Source organism: Doryrhamphus excisus, linkage group LG2 (genome assembly GCF_037039965.1).
Source record: "Doryrhamphus excisus strain RoL-2023G ecotype Guam linkage group LG2, RoL_Dexc_Guam_v1.1, whole genome shotgun sequence".
Taxonomy (NCBI): domain Eukaryota; kingdom Metazoa; phylum Chordata; class Actinopteri; order Syngnathiformes; family Syngnathidae; genus Doryrhamphus; species Doryrhamphus excisus.
In genome coordinates this window covers 15427584-15449431 of record NC_136358.1, presented here as the reverse complement: position 1 = coordinate 15449431, position 21848 = coordinate 15427584, and the positions used below count along the sequence as shown (strand labels likewise).

General features: G+C 41.3%; 2 protein-coding genes across 4 annotated transcripts; one reads left to right on the top strand and one right to left on the bottom strand.

Moving 5' to 3' along the window:
• Window positions 1-7868: 7868 nt before the first annotated feature.
• On the top strand, window positions 7869-14299 carry wnt7ba (wingless-type MMTV integration site family, member 7Ba). Of its 2 annotated transcripts, none has more exons than XM_078798768.1 (4): window positions 7869-8185; window positions 8473-8699; window positions 11885-12156; window positions 12619-14299. In XM_078798768.1, exons 1-4 carry the CDS (start codon window positions 8103-8105, stop codon window positions 13096-13098), a joined length of 1062 nt encoding a protein of 353 aa, XP_078654894.1. In that variant the 5' UTR covers window positions 7869-8102; the 3' UTR covers window positions 13099-14299. The 2 variants fall into 2 exon arrangements, with proteins under 2 accessions (XP_078654894.1, XP_057933984.1); XM_058078001.2 differs by having other exon boundaries at window positions 7869-8195.
• atxn10 (ataxin 10) lies at window positions 13148-21536 on the bottom strand. 2 transcript variants are annotated; one of them, XM_058078000.2, is made up of 11 exons: window positions 21356-21536; window positions 20872-21048; window positions 20720-20802; window positions 20546-20642; window positions 20265-20429; window positions 20113-20193; window positions 19564-19720; window positions 19391-19502; window positions 19070-19251; window positions 17260-17323; window positions 13148-15499 (listed from the first exon to the last, which is right to left on the bottom strand). In XM_058078000.2, exons 1-11 carry the CDS (start codon window positions 21484-21486, stop codon window positions 15315-15317), a joined length of 1434 nt encoding a protein of 477 aa, XP_057933983.2. In that variant the 5' UTR covers window positions 21487-21536; the 3' UTR covers window positions 13148-15314. The 2 variants fall into 2 exon arrangements, with proteins under 2 accessions (XP_057933983.2, XP_057933982.2); XM_058077999.2 differs by having other exon boundaries at window positions 13153-15499; window positions 19391-19505.
• Window positions 21537-21848: the final 312 nt, after the last annotated feature.

Sequence of the window (21848 nt, the reverse complement as noted above, 5' to 3'; positions counted from 1 at the left end):
TTGAACTCTAGTCTCCTAGCTGTGAGGCCTGCGTGCTACCCACTCGACCACTGTGCAGCCTCGGTAGGATAATATTGAAACTAATTAAACCGTTTATTTGATTTTTTTTCTTCATACAAAACAATGAATATCAGTAGACATTAACAAAAAAACACGATCATAACAGATGAAGAAGGAAATTGAACCCTAGTCTCCTAGCTGTGAGGTCTGCGCGCTAACCACTCGACCGCCGTGCTGCCCGGCTCTTACATAATCCAAAAGTAAAATCAATTCAGCTAATGGATGGATTTGATTGGTTTTAGTATTGTTGACACACAAAATGTATTTCGCCAACATCCATTCCGTGAATAGGTGGATCTCGAACTTGGTCAAGAGACCGCGGCTCCATCTATATATAGTATCTATAGCAAGTCAATAGCACTGAAATGACTGGACGGCAGGGCCCCTCTTCTGTCCCCCTGCAGCACCACAAACAGCCATTGTCACTAGAGACCACAAGAACAATTGGCTTCTTATGCTGTGGCCAGTCCAGGCATGGGAGGGTAAACTTCAGCAAAGACCGCCTAAGTCAATTATAGCGCCAACGGGCCTGTGCGGTTTGGAGGGCTTTGCGAGAGGTCCGCCACTTCAGCACATTTGATGCCTCCACGTCTTTTGGAAGCTGGGTTCCATCTTGTGAAAGCAACAGAGGATGGGCTAACCTCGATCCCTCTCCCTTCTTCCCCTCTCCTGTCCCACTCTCGGAAATCGAGGCTCCGCCCTTCAACTGTCCTCCCGCGCTTTGGATGCTCCGCCTACTAACCCTATCCACTTTCTACATGACATCATCTGCACATCTGTCGTCCCAAACAGGGTACTGCATATGGGGACACTACATGACCAGAAGTCTCTGTGTTTGATTCTATTTGTATTTCTCCAGTAAATAATCCACCTAACGTCACCCATCCCTGCATGCGAGGGAGGCAGGAAGCGGCCATTAAAGTAAATGATCCATGGGCTTGACCGCAGTTCTGACCCGTGTGATTGTAAGCAAACACAATCAGCAACGCTAGCATGACATGTGGCTCTATAGGAAACGTTTGTGTGTGTGTGTGTGTGTGTGTGTGTGTTGAAACTTTGAGGAATAGTGGACCTTCTTCTCCAAGTGCAATTGTTCACATGCAAATGACTAACAGATCAAATGAGGCTGGAGAAAAAACAGTCGCATTACAAATGGGTGTAGTTAACCAAACTAATGGAGAACATTAAATAAGTTCAAGTCAACAGAAATTAACCCTCTGCAGGACCATCTTAAGTTGGTTGGGGGTGAGCCATGTTAACATAACATATATTTATAATGGTTAGCATGGCGGCCACACAGTCGGGAGTTCGAGACGCTCTGGGTTTGACCCTACATTTGGGTACGTTCTCCCCATACGGGACTCCGGTTTACATGCTAGGTTAATTGGCGACTCCAAATCGTCCATATGTGAATGGTTGTTTGTCTATATGTGCCCTGTGATTGGCTGGCGACCTGTCCAGGGTGTACCCCTGCCTCACGCCCGAAGTCAGCTGGGATAGGCTCCAGCCTAGTGAGGACATTGCATCTAATGGTATGCACAGCTTTTATTTAAGTAAAATAACTCTATATATATATATATTAGACTATTTATATGATAAAGTCACCTTACAGTATATATACAAATTATATTATTGGCCTTAAATAATACTTTGTCACAGTTACAATATTGCATATTCCTATCTTTTTATCACAACAGTATATGCATATTATATAATTAGCCTTAAAATTTATTGCACTTTGTCACAGTTATAATATTGTATATGACCCTCTTGTTGTTAATATTACAATATTGCATATTCCTATCTTTTTATCACAACAGTGTATTCATATTATATAATTAGCCTTAAAATTGATTGCACTTTGTCACAGTTATAATACTGTATATGACCCTCTTATTGTTAATATTACAATATTGCATTTTCCTATCTTTTTATCAAAACACTATATGCATATTATATAATTAGCCTTAAAATTTATTGCACTTTTCGCAGTTATAATACTGCATATGACCCTCTTATTGTTAATATTACACAATATTGCATTTTCCTATCTTTTTATCAAAACACTATATGCATATTATATAATTAGCCTTAAAATTTATTGCACTTTTCGCAGTTATAATACTGCATATGACCCTCTTATTGTTAATATTACAATATTGCATTTTCCTATCTTTTTATCAAAACACTATATGCATATTATATAATTAGCCTTAAAATTGATTGCACTTTTCGCAGTTATAATACTGCATATGACTCTCTTATTGTTAATATTGTGTTCTACCTAAACAGACAAATTGACAATATAGTTCTGACTAAATAGAAAAAAAATCGCAATTTTCTTACATTACATCCTCAAGTGCTCCAAATACAATATTTACCCATGTACTTAACAAAAGTAAAATAAAAATTAAATTGCTGTAGCAATGTTACAAATGGGTGTTAAAACAGTGCAGCACATCAAAAAAGCAATAAATTAACTTTAATTAACTTCACTGTTTGGATGCAGGCTATATCATATTTATGTGTCTTTGCAGTGTCACATGAGGGTGTTTTTTGCTGGCATTTTTTTGGGCATTTTTGTTGATAAAGTCACCTAAAATGTGCATACTAGCATACTAATTTGTTATTATATATTGTTTGGTGCTTCTAAATGAAAAATAACTTCTATTTCATGATTGCAATCACAAATCTGTGTCCACGGTGCCATTGCTGTGTCACATACACAAATGTTTTCATGCATATTTACAATGATAAAGCAGATGTTAGCATAATAAAGTCACAGTATATAGTACATGCGATATAATAATAAATAGCACTTAAGTACAGCTGAATCATCCCGGGATTGTTTAACTTGTGAATATTCCGTTAAAAAAAAAAAATCAAGGTGTCCACTTCAGTGCTGATTATCTCCCTCAAGTACCTCAAATATTGACTAAGGTACTTGATGAAATGCAACTGTTGTTTACACGTTTTGTCAGCATTATTAAGTCAGTGATTGCAGTTTCCCTTGAAATAATAAAGATGCACACACAAAATGGTGTGAGATGCTAAACAGTGTAGCATTTGGACAATATAGGAAGAAAAATAGTGGAACAATTGTAGGAGTCATAGGCCTTAACATACAGCTTGGGCTTCTCCATCATGTGAAACATGGGAGTAAAGAGCCCCCTTGAGGATGTCTGAGTTACTCACATTTCTGCTGTCACTGGAATGCTGCTGGGATTCTCGCTTGATCGTTTTCCATGGCTGCAATTAAAAAAAGGGAGTATGTGAGCTAACATTCAAGGCTTCCATTCCAAAAGTCACTATGCTACAAGTGCGCATGCAGAATATGCAGAATGAACTGCAGAACAGCAAGATTTCAACTTCCTCCACATCTGCAACATGTTTATACAGGCACAAATAGCATTTACATAAAAGGATTTTTTTCTCCTCTGATGACATTTATGTGCTGAGTGCTTTCATCCATTTTGGGGGGGGGGGAAAGAAACAAAAAAGACAACACATTTCCCAAATACCGCTGTTCTGCAATGTGGAATTCATTCTGGCTTTGAAAAACAAAAGGAAATTAAGTGAGTGATTTTGTTGGTGTAGCTCAGGGGTCTCCAAAGTGTGGCCTGAGGAGGACACAATTTTTTTTTTTTTTTTACTGGCACATCCTAAAAATACAATTAAAAAAGAAAATTACAGCAAAAATGGGAGAAAAGAAACGTAACTTGATGAGAAAAAGTTAAAATTCTGTTACTAACAAGACTTGGTTTTCATGTCTAAGACATTATAGCCTTTTATAGTAAAACCCTAAACATCCACACGTCATCCATCCATCAAGTTTTCTATGCCGCTTATCCTCACTAGGGTCACTGGAGCCTATCCCAGCTGTCTTGGGGCGAGAGGCGCGTGGCCAGCCAATCACAGGGCACATATAGACAAACAACCATTCACACTCACATTCATACCTATGGACAATTTGGAGTCGCCAATTAACCTAGCATGTTTTTGGAATGTGGGAGGAAACCGGAGTACCCGGAGAAAACCCACGCATGCACGGGGAGAACATGCAAACTCCACATCGGGGGGTCGCACGGTGACTGAATAGTTAGGGAGATCGGGAAGACTTTGGTTTGATTCTCCGCTTGGTCATCGTTTGTGTCAAGTTTGCATGTTTTCTCCGTGGTTTTCTCCTGGTACTCCGGTTTCCTCCCACATTCCCAAAACATTCATCTTAGGTTAAGACTTAGGACTCCAAATTGTCCATAGGTATGAATGTTATTGCCCTGCGATTGGCTTGCGATCAGTCTCGCCTTGTCAGCTGGGATAGGCTCCAGCATACCCCTGTGACACTAGTGAGAATAAGCGACATAGAAGATGGATGAATGGAATATTTTGGGAAAAAACAATAAAAAAAGATTACAGAGCAAAGTTCAAAATAAAAAAGTAATCACCTTAACATGCCTATTATTCATTGTTTACATCACATTGCGCAAATCTTGCCTTGAGATTTACCACTTCCACATGGAAGAGGAGGATAACTTTTTTCATTTATACTAAACAAACACTTTATTCACCGATATCACAAAGCTCACAAAATATCAAAGTGGCCCTTACATCCTTCCATTTTCAGTGGACCTACCCATACTGAGGCCTGTTTTCTCAATTATTAAGCATTCCATGCAGCAAACCAAAATATTAGGAACATCTCTGAATATGATGCATAGCAGGCATTGCCACTGTAACTGAACTACTATTTGTTCAAGGCCACCATTTTCTGTTTAATGAGGTTAAACGGTCGTCACGTTGACATATCCCTGGCGATTCATTTCAACCTCTGACATCTATAGCCTTCATGCGCTTCAAGAGCCTTGGCACCACCAATGGGAACAAGTGTTCTTAGCGCTCACTTTTGACTGCTAAATTAGCTTTTCATGTCATCTTTTCTCCGCGACACCACGCTATTTCCAGTTAGCTCACTTTTGATGGCCAATTATGTGCTGATTTCTTTTTCTGCTGGCAGATACTCCGCTCTTTGGGGAAAACAGGCATGGAGTGTGAGCGGGGGAAGTGTGTAAAAGATGTGAGTGTTAACGTGTCGCTGCAGTCGGTGATGCCTGTGATGTGACCTTGCGTGCATATTTATGTGGTCTTCTGATGCTAATCGTCAAGTATTCAGCAACAGAAACAGCAGCACTGAGACATTTCTGAGGCATTTGAGTTTGATGTAGAACGGGGGTGTTTAAATGGTTTCCGTCAAGGACCACATACCAAAAAATGAAAGGATGCAAGGCCCACTTTGATATTCTCAAGATAGAATTGGATCTCAGCTTTGTGATGTAGGTGAAAAAGCATATTATTAGCAGGTTTTTTCATAAATATTTACGTTTTCATCTTAAATAATCGTTGTAAATGTTCTTCTTGGAATATTATGACTTTATTCCTATGATATTAGAACTTAATAGTTTATATGGTTTGTTTCTCAGAATATTTTTGTTGTAAAAGTAAAATGTTTCTTTAATAGTATACTAAAATGTGATTATTTTTCCTCATAATCATATGGATTTATTCTTATTAAATTATTACTTTTTTCTTGCTAGAATTTGACCTTTTATTTAGTATTTTGACTTTATTCTATTAGAATTATAGTTGTTTTTATCAATTTTTTATTTAAAAAAATCCAGCTATTTCAGTTTTCTTTTAATTTAATTTAATTTAATTTAATTTAATTTAATTTAATTTAATTTAATTTAATTTAATATTTAAAAAATACAGAAAATTACAGCAAAAATGTCGGAAAAAGAGGCGTAACTTGATGAGAAAAAGTTGAAATTCTGTTACTAACAAGACTTGGTTTTCATGTCTAAGACATTATAGCCTTTTATAGTAGAACCCTAAACATCCACACATCATCCATCCATACGTTTTCTATGCCGCTTATCCTCACTAGGCTCGTCCCTATCCATCTGTCTTGGGGCAAGAGGCCCAATTAATTTTTTAATTAAATTAAATTAAATTAAATTAAATTAAATTAAATTAAATTAAATTGAATTGAATTGAATTGAATTGAATTGAATTGAATTGAATTGAATTGAATTGAATTGAATTGAATTGAATTGAATTGAATTGAAATGAATTGAATTGAAATGAATTGAATTGAAATGAATTGAATTAAATTGAATTTAAAGTAGTAATATTCATGTGTACTGTATTCATATACTCTATATGTAATGTCAAAATTCTAGCCAAAGACTAATTTCCATCTGTTGTCCCCTTAAAAGACCTTAAAAGACAGTTTATTAAGACACTATACACGTAAATTACCACCTTATTTCCATAATATTGTGACTTTATTCCACTAAATTACAACTTTTCTCTTAATATTTTGAAATGATATTTGCATAATATGCCGCAGGCCTGATAGGGCCCCCAGGGTGCACTTTGGACACCCCTGATGTAGAAGAACCCTGACCTAAACCCCACCAAATGGTTGCAACGCCATGTTTTTCCACATTTTGACTTCCCGGTATCTCATGATTATGATCCATAAAACGTTAAAGAGCTCAGCCATGCTTCCTTTACTCGCCTCCAGCCTTGTCAATCATCGTAATAAAGCAGATAATGTCTGTTCTGTCAACACCCTCGACAGACATGAAGTCGTTAAGGCTTTATGGCTGCTCTCATCACTGATTTGATATCCTGTTTGGCGACGTACGTGTTCCCGTATGGCCCTTTGAAAAACACACACATGTAAAAAGCAGCAGATATTACACAGCAACTGCCAAGACAAGAGTGCACACTTTTAAGGGCCGGCTTGTGGTTGAAAGGAGGGTCACCAGGAGTGAAAGTCAATGAGATTTAATCTTTGAAATAGTTTTTGTTTAAATATAAATCACAGTTCTTTACTGTTGCTAGTTTCCCAGAAATGAAATTAATAGTGTCTGACTATTTGAAAGCATAATTCATTAATATCATCACCCCTTGTGGTTGTAAAGTGCAGGCTCCAGAATGAAAGACAGCATCGGATAAAATATGCACTTTGTCGTTTGTGACGCCAACTTCAGAAAACAGCTCATCCTTTGAAGCTACAGCACTAATTCTACTTCTTTACTTAACAGTCTCACCACAACAAATACTCTTAAATACGTTTTAAAAGCTACAATTACTCGTTTTTGTGCACATGAACGGACCATTTGCACGAGCAATGCAAATACCAGCAAGGAAAAGGCAACTTGTACATGCTGTGCATAATGAATATGTACCTGTTGAAGCAACTTTGGTCCCGTTTACCACCACACGAGGGCGCACTTGTGCTGGCGAACGCAGAGGCGGACAAAGTTGACCTCTAACCTCCTGCTTTTTGACATGAAAAGACAAAGAACATTCAAAATAAAGACCCTTAAAAATAACATATTTTGACACATCTTGTGCTAAATGTATTTTTATGATATATGAAAGTAGATATGATAATATGATGAGCCGTACGAGCACAATTGCTGTCTAATAAAGTGAGTGCAGGTGTACAAAAATTTGATAACAAATAAAAAACATATAAAAAACATATAAAAAACATATAAAATATCTAAAACAAGAACAATTGATCGCCATTTTTTGCAGTCAGCACAACTAATAAAGAGGCAGCAGAGCATCACGACCCTCCATTCAAAATTAAAACATGTAATTTGGGAGGCGCGGGGGGGGGGGGTGTTATGGGAGGTATTAGGGGTGGAGATACGGTGAATGTGCTGCTCCATCCCAATGCTTCCCTTCCCCAAAACCCACTGCCGCAATATAGCCCCCACTTTGATGCACACGACTGGACCCACCCAGCAGCAGCAGCAGCACCACCACCACCACGCCCACCCCTTGCACTCTCTCAGCCCAGGTGGGAGCGTGCACTTCGGCCTCGGGATGCAGCGTCTCGCCCTCGGCTCACCGCCAGTGGAGTGTGGACTACTTTAAAAATCACGACACCTGGACATCTATTAAACGGGATTGTTTGGTGATTTTTTTTTTTTTTTTTTGAAGGAGTGAAGACAAAGTTGCGTTCAATGCGCAGCCATGCTCATCATCTCGTCACGCAGCGCTCTGCTGTCCGTCTACTACCCACAGATCTTCCTCATCCTCACCAGCGGTAGCTACCTGTACGCTCATTTTCTTTGAACTTTGAGCACAAAAAAATGTTTTTACGCGAAAATTACACGCAGGATTTCTAGTGGAGGACGCAGGTGTTGAATATAAGGAAGTAATGTGAAGTAGGATATTGGTCAACTACATTTAGTGTACTCTTAATTTGTAGTTACATATTGTGTGTAATATGTTCATGATTTATTACATTATTACAAAAAATCACAATAATAAGCATATTTCGTATCTTTCTGATTGTCATTGAAACTACAGTATGTCTATCTGCATATGTAGGACCTTGTCCTCGGTGGTAGCTTTGGGCGCCAACATCATCTGCAACAAGATACCAGGCCTGGCGCCTCGACAGCGAGCCCTTTGTCAGAGCCGCCCGGATGCCATCATTGTCATTGGCGAAGGCGCCCAGCTGGGCATCAACGAATGCCAGTACCAGTTCCGGTACGGCCGGTGGAACTGCTCGGCCCTGGGAGAGAGGACAGTGTTCGGACAAGAGCTGAGAGTAGGTCAGTCCCATTTGCACCGGATTTGATTTTTGACAAGATCGTATAGAAATTAGATGCATTAATGTGGCTTTTGTGTATTAATATTCATTCATTCATTCATTTTCTACCGCTTTTTCCTCACGAGGGTCGCGGGGGGTGCTGGAGCCTATCCCAGCTGTCTTTGGGCGAGAGGCAGGGTACACCCTGGACTGGTCGCCAGCCAATTGTATTAATATTTATGTCCCTTAATCTAATAGGAAATTAATTGTAACTGGATTTAAATGGAAGTGTACGCACGTCTCCAGGTCCAAAAATGGTCCGAATATATTCCCAACTTGTACAAATCATGTAACGATGACCACACAAGTGAAACTGTATCCCTCCTAAAGTCCAGTTTGCACTAATGTGCACCCATAGATAATTACCAGATTCATTTTCTAGTAACAAAAAGGGTCCAGGTGTAACCTACCAGGTCCTGCGTTCAGCTGAGACTCAAACTAAAGTCCACAGAATCAAGAGTCAAGAGCGCTAGCCGTCAAGCTAAAAACACAAGCTGTCAATTCGACTCTTAAGTGATTTCAGGGTAACTGAATATGCTCCAAAATGGCCTCGGTATACCGATACTCCCAATTTGTACAGCTCAAGGGTATAAAAGCAGTACCTTTCATATACCCCAAAAAGTATGCAAATAAAGTACCAGGACGCTATTGCATATTCTGATGACAGAATGTCCCGTGGCTTAGCATCAATTACAAAGGCAAGACGTTTTGACAAACATCTAACACATTTGTCAAACCTTTGTCCATATAAGGGCGTTCCACCTTCAAAGAACAGCCAACTAGACAAGGGATTCAATCAGTATTTCCCACAGAATCCCCCCTCATGTGAGACCCTCATATGAATTGCATTGCAATGTGAATGTTTTGTTGCGGCTTTGGACCCGCGTTTAATCTCGCAGTTCTGGGAGCCATCACTTTTGTTCCAAGGAGACAGACATCTGGATGCCTTTCTTTCTTCCTTTCCTTTTGTCAAAAGGAAATGTTTCCTTTCACTTAGTGGTGTGTAAAGCGGATAAGAGTACTCTTTTGGACGCAACTTGGAGACACGAGAAGAACCTTTCTCCAGGACTGTATCTCATAAAAAGAACTACACCAGCAAGTTTTGTCCATTCATGCTCTCTCCTGTCGCTTAATCTGTAGCACTTCATTTGCTTGACCGCCAGGCCTTTAAACTCATTAAGCGTTGAGAAAGAGCGCGGAGAATCATGCTAACCACTAATTGAAGTCAGGCCCGGCAGCTGGATGGCAACAATGCACTGCTGTGCAATCCAAACAAATCACGGCGAGAGCAGATTCCCCCTGTACAATATATCCGGATTGCACAGATTTAGCCTGATGAGAGAGGACTTGAGTTTGTTATTAGTTATGGATGGAGGCGGGGGAAAGGGGGGGGGGGGCACAGGACTGATGGTTTCACTTTGTCACAGGGGAGCCATTAGAATCTCTCCTATACACAAGACGCCATGCATTAATACCGCCGCTTGTTGAACGCACGCATTACGCTGATTGGCGCGAGGGGCTATCCTGTTACACAGACCTACCGTGGTGCCAGTAAATTAATTTCCCCCGCACCTCAGCACGCCATAAATACAAGGGTGTTTATTCTCAACTTCAAAATGGTGACACAGCAAAGAAAGGGGCACATGTCAGTCAAACTGGAGCACGCAGGGATCCGGCGCTTAAGTATCGCTTGCAAAAACAACGTGGACTGCCTGAAACAGACACAGCAAGACATTTAAGCTGTGTGAGAAATTCAATTGATGAAAAATATCCAAATCTACCGGTCAGCCAGTAGATGTCACTTGTGTTTGCCTCAAGTTTTCGACAACAACAGAAGCCTTACTGCTGATGACTTCAGCCTGAAAGTCGTGGACAACAGGGGTCAATATTGGGGTATCCTTGAAAAGGCTTAGCGGTTTACGATGTGGGCAACATTTCTCAAGAAATAATTGGAAGGAATTTAGGGATTACACATCTGCAAACCATAATATCCATCAAATATCCGGGGAATGCATAAAAATCACCCCTTGTAAAGCAGAACCCCACTGCATTGCAGTATTTAAAAACTGACACCAGTCCATCAAGGATATTACCACTTGGGCTTGGCAGCACTTTGGAAATGCGTTCTAAGTAAATGCAATTCACTGCGTCTCCAAACACCATGTAAAAAGGGAAAAGCATATATCAGTAACATCCACAAGCCAGTTCTCTGGGCTGTCTGAGATGACGCAAAGTGGAAAAGTCCGCTGTGGTCAGACGAGTCTGTGTTTCAAAATTGGTTTTGGAAATCTTGGCTCCAGAGGAGCTTCCAGATCTTTTCCTGATATCCAGTTAGAGAAGTCAGCATCCGTGATGGTATGACGGTGTTCTGGTGGCCTACGGCATCACGAGTAATTAAAAACCTTCAGCAACCCGTCAGTGCTACAAGGAGTCTGGTGCTGCGATCCAGATGACGTCGTCTAATCGAAGCCACATTCTGAATGCTGCAGCTTGGACAACATGGAGGATCGACACAGAGCAGGCAATTCACGTTACCATGTTGACCCAACTAGGAAGTGGTATTTTCATTCATTCATTCATTTGTGCTGGAGCCTATCCCAGCTGTCTTTGGGCGAGAGGCGGGGTACACCCTGGACTGGTGACCAGCCAATCACAGGGCACATATAGACAAACAACCATTCACACTCACATTCATACCTATGGACAATTTGGAGTCGCCAATTAACCTAGCGTGTTTTTGGAATGTGGGAGGAAACTGGAGTACCCGGGGAAAACCCACGCATGCACGGGGAGAACATGCAAACTCCACACAGAGATGGCTGAGGGTGGAATTGAACCCTGGTCTCTTAGCTGTGAGGTCTGCGCGCTAACCACTAGACCACCGTGCCACCAAGGTGGTATTTTAAACCGGAAAAAAAGTCTGAAAAATACGCGTCTTCTTGTATTCAGAGTGTGGATTTATACATGCACATCAATAGGTGGAGGCAAGAGGTTTTCTTCCTGTCACTCACACACCAGTGACCAGGAGTATTGCAGTCGCAGCAAATGTCTCAATTGTCGAGCAGCTAAGAAATACTACCAATATTGAAAATATAATCAATTATTATTTCCTTTTGATCGAGGTCAAGCTGATATTTTCTTTTTCAGGTAGCCGAGAAGCAGCCTTCACGTACGCCATCACAGCGGCCGGCGTGGCCCACGCGGTGACCACAGCCTGCAGCCAGGGCAACCTGAGCCAGTGCGGCTGCGACCGTGACAAGCAGGGCTACCACGAGCGCGAGCAGGGCTGGAAGTGGGGGGGCTGCTCGGCCGACGTCAAGTATGGCGTGGAATTCTCGCGGCGCTTCGTGGATGCCCGAGAGATTAAGAAAAACGCCCGGCGGCTGATGAACCTACACAACAATGAGGCGGGCCGGAAGGTACAGTATGTGTACAACATGAGGGTGACAATAATTATCATTTTGTACTTTTTGTGGCAATGGAAATACACACCGCATACACACTGTACCAAACAGTACTACCTAGTAAACTGGAGGTATCACAAATTTTTTTATGATACTTTAGAGTACTCAGTAGTATAGATTTACTATTAACATATGTGAGTACCAAGATGATTGTACCTTGCCTATACGGTCAAGTATGGTGGTGGAAGTGTAATGGTCTGGCTGTATGAGAGCTGCCAGCTCTGGGAAGCTGCGGTTCAATACGTGAAACATGAATTCCAAGTGAGTCCACCTCACAGTAAACATGCCCACATTGAATCCAGTGCCAGCAGCACTCATGCAGCCCCAGACCGTGACACTACCACCACCATATTTGACAGTAGGCTAGACACAGTAGTTATACAAACTATACACTGACTGCTCTCTCTCTGTTGTTAGATCCTTGAAGAAAAGATGAAGCTGGAGTGCAAGTGTCATGGCGTGTCTGGGTCCTGCACCACTAAGACCTGCTGGATCACCCTCCCAAAGTTTAGAGAGATCGGTTACCTGCTAAAGGAGCGGTACAGCGCCGCCGTTCAAGTCGAGCCGGTCCACGCTTCTCGTCTGCGCCAACCTTCCTTTCTACGCCTCAAAGAGGGTCGGGGCTACCAGAAGCCCCCCGACACCGATTTGGTGTACCTGGAGCGCTCGCCCAACTACTGCGAGGAGGACAGGGTCACAGGGAGCACAGGGACGCGGGGGAGACTCTGCAACGGCACCTCGGCGCACATGGATGGCTGCAACGTGATGTGCTGCGGCAGGGGGTACAACTTGCACCAGTACACGAGGGTCTGGCAGTGCAACTGCAAATTCCACTGGTGCTGCTTTGTCAAATGCAACACCTGCAGCGAGAAATCTGAGATTTTCACCTGCAAGTAGAGGAGTGGGAGGAAAAGGAAGTATTTATTCAACATTTTGCACATTTTGACATCCTATTTGAAATTCTTGACAAAGGATGGTTAGGGATGACTTTAGACTGGAGATGCTGGTCTGAAGCATCCTGCAAGAGAAAGGATTTGTTTTCAAAAGGCAAATAAAAAAAAATGTCACAGACAGAAGGCAAATAATTCTGTTACACGGGGTTGTGATCATGGAAATGGTCAAAAGCTGGAATATGACTCGCACTGTATTCTGTTTGAACACTGAAATGAAAACTAAATATTTATGTTAGACTTATAGAGGGTGGAAACAACTCACCGCTTTTCTTCTTTGTTGATGCAAAGTGGATGAAATAGTCAAATCTGCCATTTGCAGCCATTATGTGTAACCTGTCACATAATAAGCCGGGGTGTCCAAAGTGCAGCCTGGGGGCAATTTTTGTCCCACCACTTTGTTTTTTTGGTCCCTCGCATATTCTAAAAATAAAATGAAATCATTCATGATATACATATAATTACACTTTATATAAATTTGCTTTGCCACCCATAAAACAACGCTAATATGCTATAGCTTAGCATAGGTTGACCAACACTGGACTGGTTTCAGCATGTACCAACGAGACCCTGCACATCCTTCAATTTTTCTGTATGCGGTCCTCGTTGAAAAAGTTTGGACACCCCTGCGTTAAGCTATTGATTAAGCATGAGGTATGACAGTTCTATTTTTAGCCTACACGCTTGTGAGTGAGAACGGCACCTTCCATCCCCGACTGTGTTCATTGTTTTGTTTGCTATGACCAGGTTGGAATACAGTGAGCGTTCCCATGAATGGCGCACACAAAAGCGCGGTTTAAGCCCGCCTGGGTGGATGGCATGTGCCTTAACCACACAGCAGCTATTTTTGGTCCATCACCCATTGTCGAACTTACAAAACAATTTGAAGAGTATATTTTTATATGAGGAATGTGGCACTTTATGTCATTTATACCTAGGGAAAAGAAAGTCACCATTGAAAAGCTGTTGACTAAAATAGTGTTTACTATTGTGTCTTTTCAGAGATTTAAATTATTTGCGATTTCTATTCATGTAAATAGTTTTTATTAAAGTAGCCAAAAAATTAAGCTAGCATCACGGTGTTTCTACTAGTCATCTCCCCAGTATGTGTTTTATGTTACATTCTTGGCTTAAATAAAGTCATACAAAATGTTTTGTGTTGCAAACAAATGTTTATTAAACCTTCTAATAATGTATTTTGTATCTGGGAGGCAGGAACACAATGTGGTATAAAACGCTGATGGGGGAAAGCCCAGAGTACTGTGTGGAGGTGACCAGACAGCCATGGCCATGCTGCCTCATTCAGACCGTGGCTGACTCGCACAGACTCTTTCCTGTGGGGCTCAAAAGCATTGCAGCCAGCCGCTGGAGCGCAAGTAACCGCTGTTTTGTTAGCTGTCTGAAATCCTTGGGGACCGGAACCGTATAAGCTCCCTCCACCATGGCGGTGGATTGAGGGGAGAGTCCGGTTGATTGTTTCAGTGCATCTTGTCATTTAAAAAAAAAACGGCGGCAGAGAAAACAGGGTGTGGCAGGCCTCTAAAGCGCCACATTGTTGAGGTGTCAGCATTGTTCAGCTTGTGTCACTACCACTAATCACCAGAAGAAAAGTAAATTACAGGTTGCGTTGACTAACGCTAGTGCGGTGTAACTTAAATAGGCAAGGTGAAGGTGTAAAGAACTCAAATAGCTGGTTTGAATGTCTTAAGCCCTTTGACGCAGCATTTGTCTACGATACAGTGCATAAAATTTAGATTATGAGCATACAATTAGTCTAAACATTGCAATGTAGGCAACATTACTATGCTAAGTTAATGTATTATGTATTACATTCATTGATTTATTACAGAAGTCAATGTGATTCTGCATGGTATTTAACCCTGATGGAGAGATTAAATTCTCCAAAAAGAAAAGCCTAGACACTGTGGAGTCATTTGTCTTTGGATTACAGCACAAAGAATTAGCTTAGCCAAATGGTACAAGTGAGGCCACTCTACATTTCCCAGGATTTGGGGCGAGACAATAGAAGAGTTCCTAAAGCGTAGTTTTTCCAGCGGGGAGAGCCTGTGCACCTTTAATACTGTATGTACTGAGAAGCTCCACTCTATAAGTGCTATAGTGTTAAGGTATTGATATTTCTTCACGTTAAAACCTGGGCCGAGGTCATGCATCCTTCCTGACTGGTCTGAGCAACAAACTGCCGTCTCGCTCCTCCACCTGGAAGCCCAACTCCCTGAGCGCGGAATAGTCGGCAGCCCCGCGTTGTTCCAGTGAGGCCACCAGCTCTTGATTCTTCTGGTTGTGTTCCAAGAGGTTCCGGATGGCGAAAATTGACCATTGACTGATGACTGGATGTGTTGGTTAAGGTTATTATATTTTAGACAACTCCAAATGACCATTAAAGCTTTCTATCTCTTTGTATTTCTCTACCTTCGATTAATAATAATAATACATTTTATTTGTATAGCGCTTTTCAGAGTACTCAAAGACGCTTTACAGTACAGAAAAAATAAATAAAAATAGAGTTGAGTAAAAACAGAGTAAACAATGCATTAAAATACAACATCCATACATTCATTCAAAGCTAAAACAAGGCTAAAAGCAGGGCGGGACGGGGCGCAGCAGTCAGGTATAAAAAGTTAGCAACACCCCGTCCTATTTGTGCTTTATGTAAATAAAAGCCCTCGCTATAGTAACAGCACTTCCTATATTACCAGGTGAAATTATAAAAGGAGTCTTGTGGCGGTAAGGAATAATCGTGCAAAATGTACCAAACAAACAAATATACAGGCAACACTTTTTTCAAGCACTGAACAAATGGCTAAAAAGTACTGCAACCTTATAATTCTAGAGGTAAAACAAAGTAAGAGGTGTCCTGGCTGGTCCAGTTGTATCATAAACACCAAAATGTTGGTGATGCAGGGTCGCCACGGCAACACAGAGGCGACTAAATTGAAGATGCCGATTTCACGTCAAATGTTACTGAAGTTGCTTTAAATTTAACATATTTTAAATAAGACCACAAAACTATGTACATATAGTGGTACCTTGGTTAACATTTTTCAGTTAACAACCAAAATCTCTGCCTTGGCTTGCATTGGCCTGCTTGATTAGTGTCCAAAATACAGTCTGTTTTTTATTTTAGTTTTTTACATTTTTTATATTAAACCAGCAAGGTACATGTTTACTGGTTGTAGAACCAAGTTTGATTTAAATAATGTTTACATTTTTGCCAATTGTGGCTACAGTAGAATAATGTGTTAATTTTTTGTTAATTGATGGATGTGTGTTTTTTCCCCCCAACAAAATTAGCTAAAAGTGATGTTAACTGTTAAGTTGCCCATTCATTTGTCGTCACTTTTGCATCGATTTATTGTTTAGAAAATGTGCTTTGTGTTAACATTTTTGGGTGACTGGAACAAATTAATTTGATTTACATTATTTTCTATGAAAAATTTTTTTTTGGTTACAGTCCGTTTTGGTTTGAGTCAGATGGATTAATGATGTTAACCAAGGCACCACTGTCATCCAAAAATAACTGCATTTATATTCATGATTTGATGAGGTATTTTCATATTTTATGCTTCAACAAAAAAAATATTAAGAATGTAAATACTGATGGTAGTAAAAAAAAACGCAGTACATCCAGAATGCTGCTGCTCTAGTGCTGACTAGAACCAGGAATTATGAGCACATTAGCCTTTTCATGGTCTTGCGCCAAAGTGCATTACTGACATGTTAGAGCCACATAAACCATCTCGGCCTCCTGAGGGTGCCCCAAGTCAGCACTAAACACGGTGAGGCTGCATTTCAGTGTTTGGCTGCCAAAATCTGCAACTGTCTTCCAGAAAATGCAAGGCAATCCTCAAATTTGGCAATGTTCAAATCCTGACTGAAAACACTTCTATTCAACTGTGTATTTTATCTGCACCCTTCACTTTTAATTCATTTAAACTTTTAGGTATTCTAGATTTTCTGTAATTTTTCAATGTTTGTATGTTTTATGAACTGATTTTCTTTTTGGTAAAACCCTTTGAATTACCGTGTGCACGAATTATGCTCTCTAAACAAATGTTACCTTGCCTAAAATGCTATTAGCAAAGGATACATGGGTTGTTGCTGTCTATGTTACAGTTGTCCAGAATGACAGGGATGCCTTCCAGTTCTCTGACCTGCAAAAAAACATATGCATTCAATGTAGCTTTCAATACTAAATCAGCTTACAGTTTATTCATTCATTCATTCATTCATTAGACAAACAACCATTCACACTCACATTCATACCTATGGACAATTTGGAGTGGCCAATTAACCTAGCATGTTTTTGGAATGTGGGAGGAAACCGGAGTACCCGGAGAAAACCCACGCATGCGCGGGGAGAACATGCAAACTCCACACAGAGATGGCCGAGGGTGGGAATTGAACCCTGGTCTCCTAGCTGTGAGGTCTGCGCGCTAACCACTAGATCGCCGTGCCGCCGCTTACAGTTTATTTACTTACTTATTGCACCTTGTTGATATTTGTGATATGGAACAATGAATAACCTCAAATACAATCAATCCACAAATTACAATATTATTTTCTTAAAACATGTTTTTCCGTTGTATTTTGTTTATTAAAACTACTTGCATTGTTTTGCAGCTGTTGGACGCTGAACCAAACCAATGTTTTTGTCTCTTAAGTGAGAAAATAAAGCCTGCGTTTAAAAATTCCATGTGATTATTTAAAGGCAAATAATAACTACGAGGGGGAAAACTGGAGCAGCGGCATAGTTGTGGCTGTGCCTGAACCGTGTCACAACAGCATCATCTGCTTCTTATCATTAGTTTGCGCCCGTAAGCTCAATTATTGTATCTGTTTGCCACTGACCTCCACTTGTCACGGCGGTTAATTTCCAAAACACACTGCATGGAGAGCCAGAACTAATAGCGGTGTTTGTATTGTCAAAAAGGAGAACAAACAGGACAATAAGCAACCAGACTTGAGCTTTGTGTGCATCCAGTTCTGCACTTAGCGAGGACATCTTGTGTTACAATCTGTCCCAAAGGTGAACAGAGCAAAATGTGGTTTACTGGAAGGGATCTTGGTGAAAACAGATACGGGGTGATTTCTGACCAATGACAGACCACAGATCAGCATCCATAAATATTACAGCGAGGCCAGGCGAGGGTGTCCATCCCACAAGCATTCCAACAATCGCTTCCTATTAAAGGCGAGTGAGTCTATACTGCAGCCCAGGCAGAGGCTAGCTCCTCCCCGACTGCTGTAATATTTATCTTGATGTGACAACTGAGATGCTGACAGCAGGCGATGGAGGCAAACTGATAAAATCGCGGCGGCGGTAGTGGGCTCAGTGAGAAACAAGAGAGCTGGATTGAAAGAACATGCTTTGTACGGACGGGAACACGCAGAGTTAAAATCAGCTCATTTCCTCTCCGTAGTCGTCCGTTTGTGCGGTTTGATACACCAGCCTGTCTCCTGCTTGCACTGTAAAACGATAAGGCACTAAAGAGCAAAGGACTTGCAGTTCCCGGATCCTGTTTGAGAAGGAATCTCATAGTAGTAGGCATGGAGAGTAATATAAAAAAAATACTTCTGTATGATTTTTATTATTACTGTAAGCGCCTCTGCCCCACGGCAAGACTTTAACCCTTAGGATGAGGGTGTCCAAAGTGCGGCACTGTGTCCTGCAGTGTGTTCTTAAATGGCCCTCATACTATATCACATCTACAAAGTGACATTGATGTGATCGACCGCTCGTTCCCAGTCAGCATTATGGGCACTGGAATAACGTGTGGGTTGATTGATTTGCTACCATTGAGCTTAAACATTCGAGTCACCAAAACCCCAAATTTAGATCTATCCACGACAGTACCTACCTACCCAAAGTACTTATCCATACAGTATCTACTTCAAACCTTGTTCTGGTTGATAGTGTGGTTGTAGCAAAGGTTTCCAATCAGCCTGATGAGATGAGCCTTAAAGCTGATGACAGGTGAGTCGGAAGAAGTGTTGTCCTCTTCGCTGGAGGAGAAATTCTGAGCCGAGCTGAAAATGTTCTTGCTGGCCTTTCCGATGGTGTGAACCTGCTTCAGGAGCTCTGCCGGAGAAGATGAAGAACAGAAGACACTTAAATGTTGTTTTATTGATGATGGCGCAGGAATGTGAGCTGGTTTATGTCATGACACCTTTATCGCTTGTGTTGACCCATTTAGGGAGTTTTGTGTGGTTTGATTTACCTACGGTGGTCACCAAAAGGTCCGCTTGGTCTTGTAGGAACTCTGCGTGGTGTGAGGTCACCTCGCATAGCACGTCAAGTAGACTGATCACTGTCAGTACCTCCTGCAGGACCTGCTGATGAGAGAATACACAATTTCTACGGACTCTTCCAGAGCGGTATTAGTGTTTGTACCTCATCGCTGGATGCAGAGCCAGTGGCAAGGGTCAACACGGCTCCACAGCCTTTCTGGAAGGAAGATGCGAGGAAACAAGTCACGTTGGGAGGGACGCCACAATTTTGGGACTCTTCGCCACTTAGCTGGGCCGAGATCAGCTCTAACAGCGTCAGTCTGAAAGACAATAATGCACTTTTTCTATACCGTGAAGCGTAAAGACCACCACAGGAACAGGTGTAGTTTGAGTGAGAGAGCTAGTTGAGCTCTGTAAACTGCATTTTGATAAGACTTTGGATGTTATGGCGCCACCTTTTGCTTTGACAGGCACATGACTAGTCAAAAATGCTATTTAATGTGAACAAAGGGTAGGCAAAGTCTGGCCCAAGGCCATGAGCTCGTTTTTTTTTGGTCTCTGGCATATTCCAACAATAAAATCCCAGACATCCCAGATAAAGGCTACACAGAGAAGCAAAACACTGTAATGATATCAGAAATTCCTTTTCTTTTTAGACTATGAGAAAAAAATGTGAGAGTGGCATATACTACATACAAAGAACAAAGATTACCTTTCACAGGATGACATTGCAGCATACATGTTTTCAACCAGAGCTGAAGATGTGAGAAAATGCTGAGTTGCAATCAGGACCCTGTTGATTCATATAAATGCACACATTAAAAACTACATTGACAGTCCGCTTGCCACTTATCTCGCTCTTACGTCCAGTCCAGCTCGGGTTGTGTCCTGCAGAGCTCCATCATCTTGAGCGCCAGCTGGATGTTCTGTGGCTCGGAAAGTTCCTCCACCTTGGCTTCATCCAGGCATGTGTGGACCACCATGGAGGTGTAGCTCACTGTCTTCTCATCATCAACGTTAAGCAGCTGCCTGCTCACAATGAGATTTAGGCTTCTGACTAAGCTGTTTGGTATTTATGTCAGGACCATAAAACTGGTGTCTGTTCAGCCATCATTTTCATACAGATACTATCAAGTGTAACTTACACAATGAGATCTGGAAAGCTTAGCCGCCAAATGTCATCTTTGCACATTTGGTTCCCCACAGCTAAATTACCTAGAGACTGGATCCCACAACGCAGAGCTGAGAGGAAAAAAACGATAATACGAGAAAGCTATTAAAAGCTACCATTGGGATTCAATGACATATTTAAAACTTACGCTCAAAGACGCCATCCCTGCTCTTTGAATTTGTGTGAAGGAATCTCAATATCCGGAGGCAAACATCAACAAAACCAAGCTCCCTGTAAGTAAACATCACATTTACGTGGTAAACACATATATGACAATAAAGACATAATGTCAACCCTTACCTGAGCAGGCACTGATTGCGGGGACTTTGCACACAGGAGTTCCTCTGAGCTCGAAAGCACTCAGCAGTAAGCTGCAGCTTTAGGCTGTAATTAGAGCCGCTGGAAGCTTGCAACTCATCACTGAGTCTGGATAAGACTTTTAGAAGACTGGAAAACGCCTCTCTATCGACAGCATCCCTGGATGTTGATCAAAACAGGATGATGTCATCGTTCAGTAAACAGCTAACAATGACAAGTATTAGTTCACAAGTGAAGGCTAGAGGGAAATAGTAGTTGTAAAAACACACTTTACACCATAACAATATATACGTTTAGGACATTAAAGACCCGCATCTTGTTAAAAGGTTAATTCATCAAGTCAAAGCATATGGTAACAAGCTAGCTGTTTAGCAATATAATACCATTACTTACATTTAGTTGATAGCGCAGCTAGCTTAGCAAACAAGCTAACAAACACCAACACAACAAAACACTTCCTCCTCACCTGTAGTCCTTGTCCCGTAAGGCAGTCGTAAATGTTTTTAAGACTTGTAAGTGTTCAGGGCAGTGTTTTTCATTCAAAATACCAGCAATAGACGCTGAAATGTCATCGGGGTTGGTCGGAGTAGCTGCCATGTTTTCTGTGTCATGCGTATGGGGCGGGACATCCGGAAGAAGTCTTAAACCCCATTGGCTGTTCTAGCTTTGAGGGCGGTGTCAAAACATGTGCTATTGTTTTCAAGTTTTCTTGGCTTTCAGTGAAAACAAGCGTGTATTATATGTCTTTTGAATTAATCAAATTGCAGTTTTTCTTTGTTCCTTGTTTGAGAACATGCTAAACCGATTCAATTCATAGCAAGCCTCATTCACATATGAAATCAATTTCCCTAATAATGACTAAAGACTGCTGCCCAGATTTCATTTATGCAATTGTTGCCACAGGACAAGCATCTGGGATTTCCATGCAGTGGTTAAGTTTTACATCACAGGATTTTCCT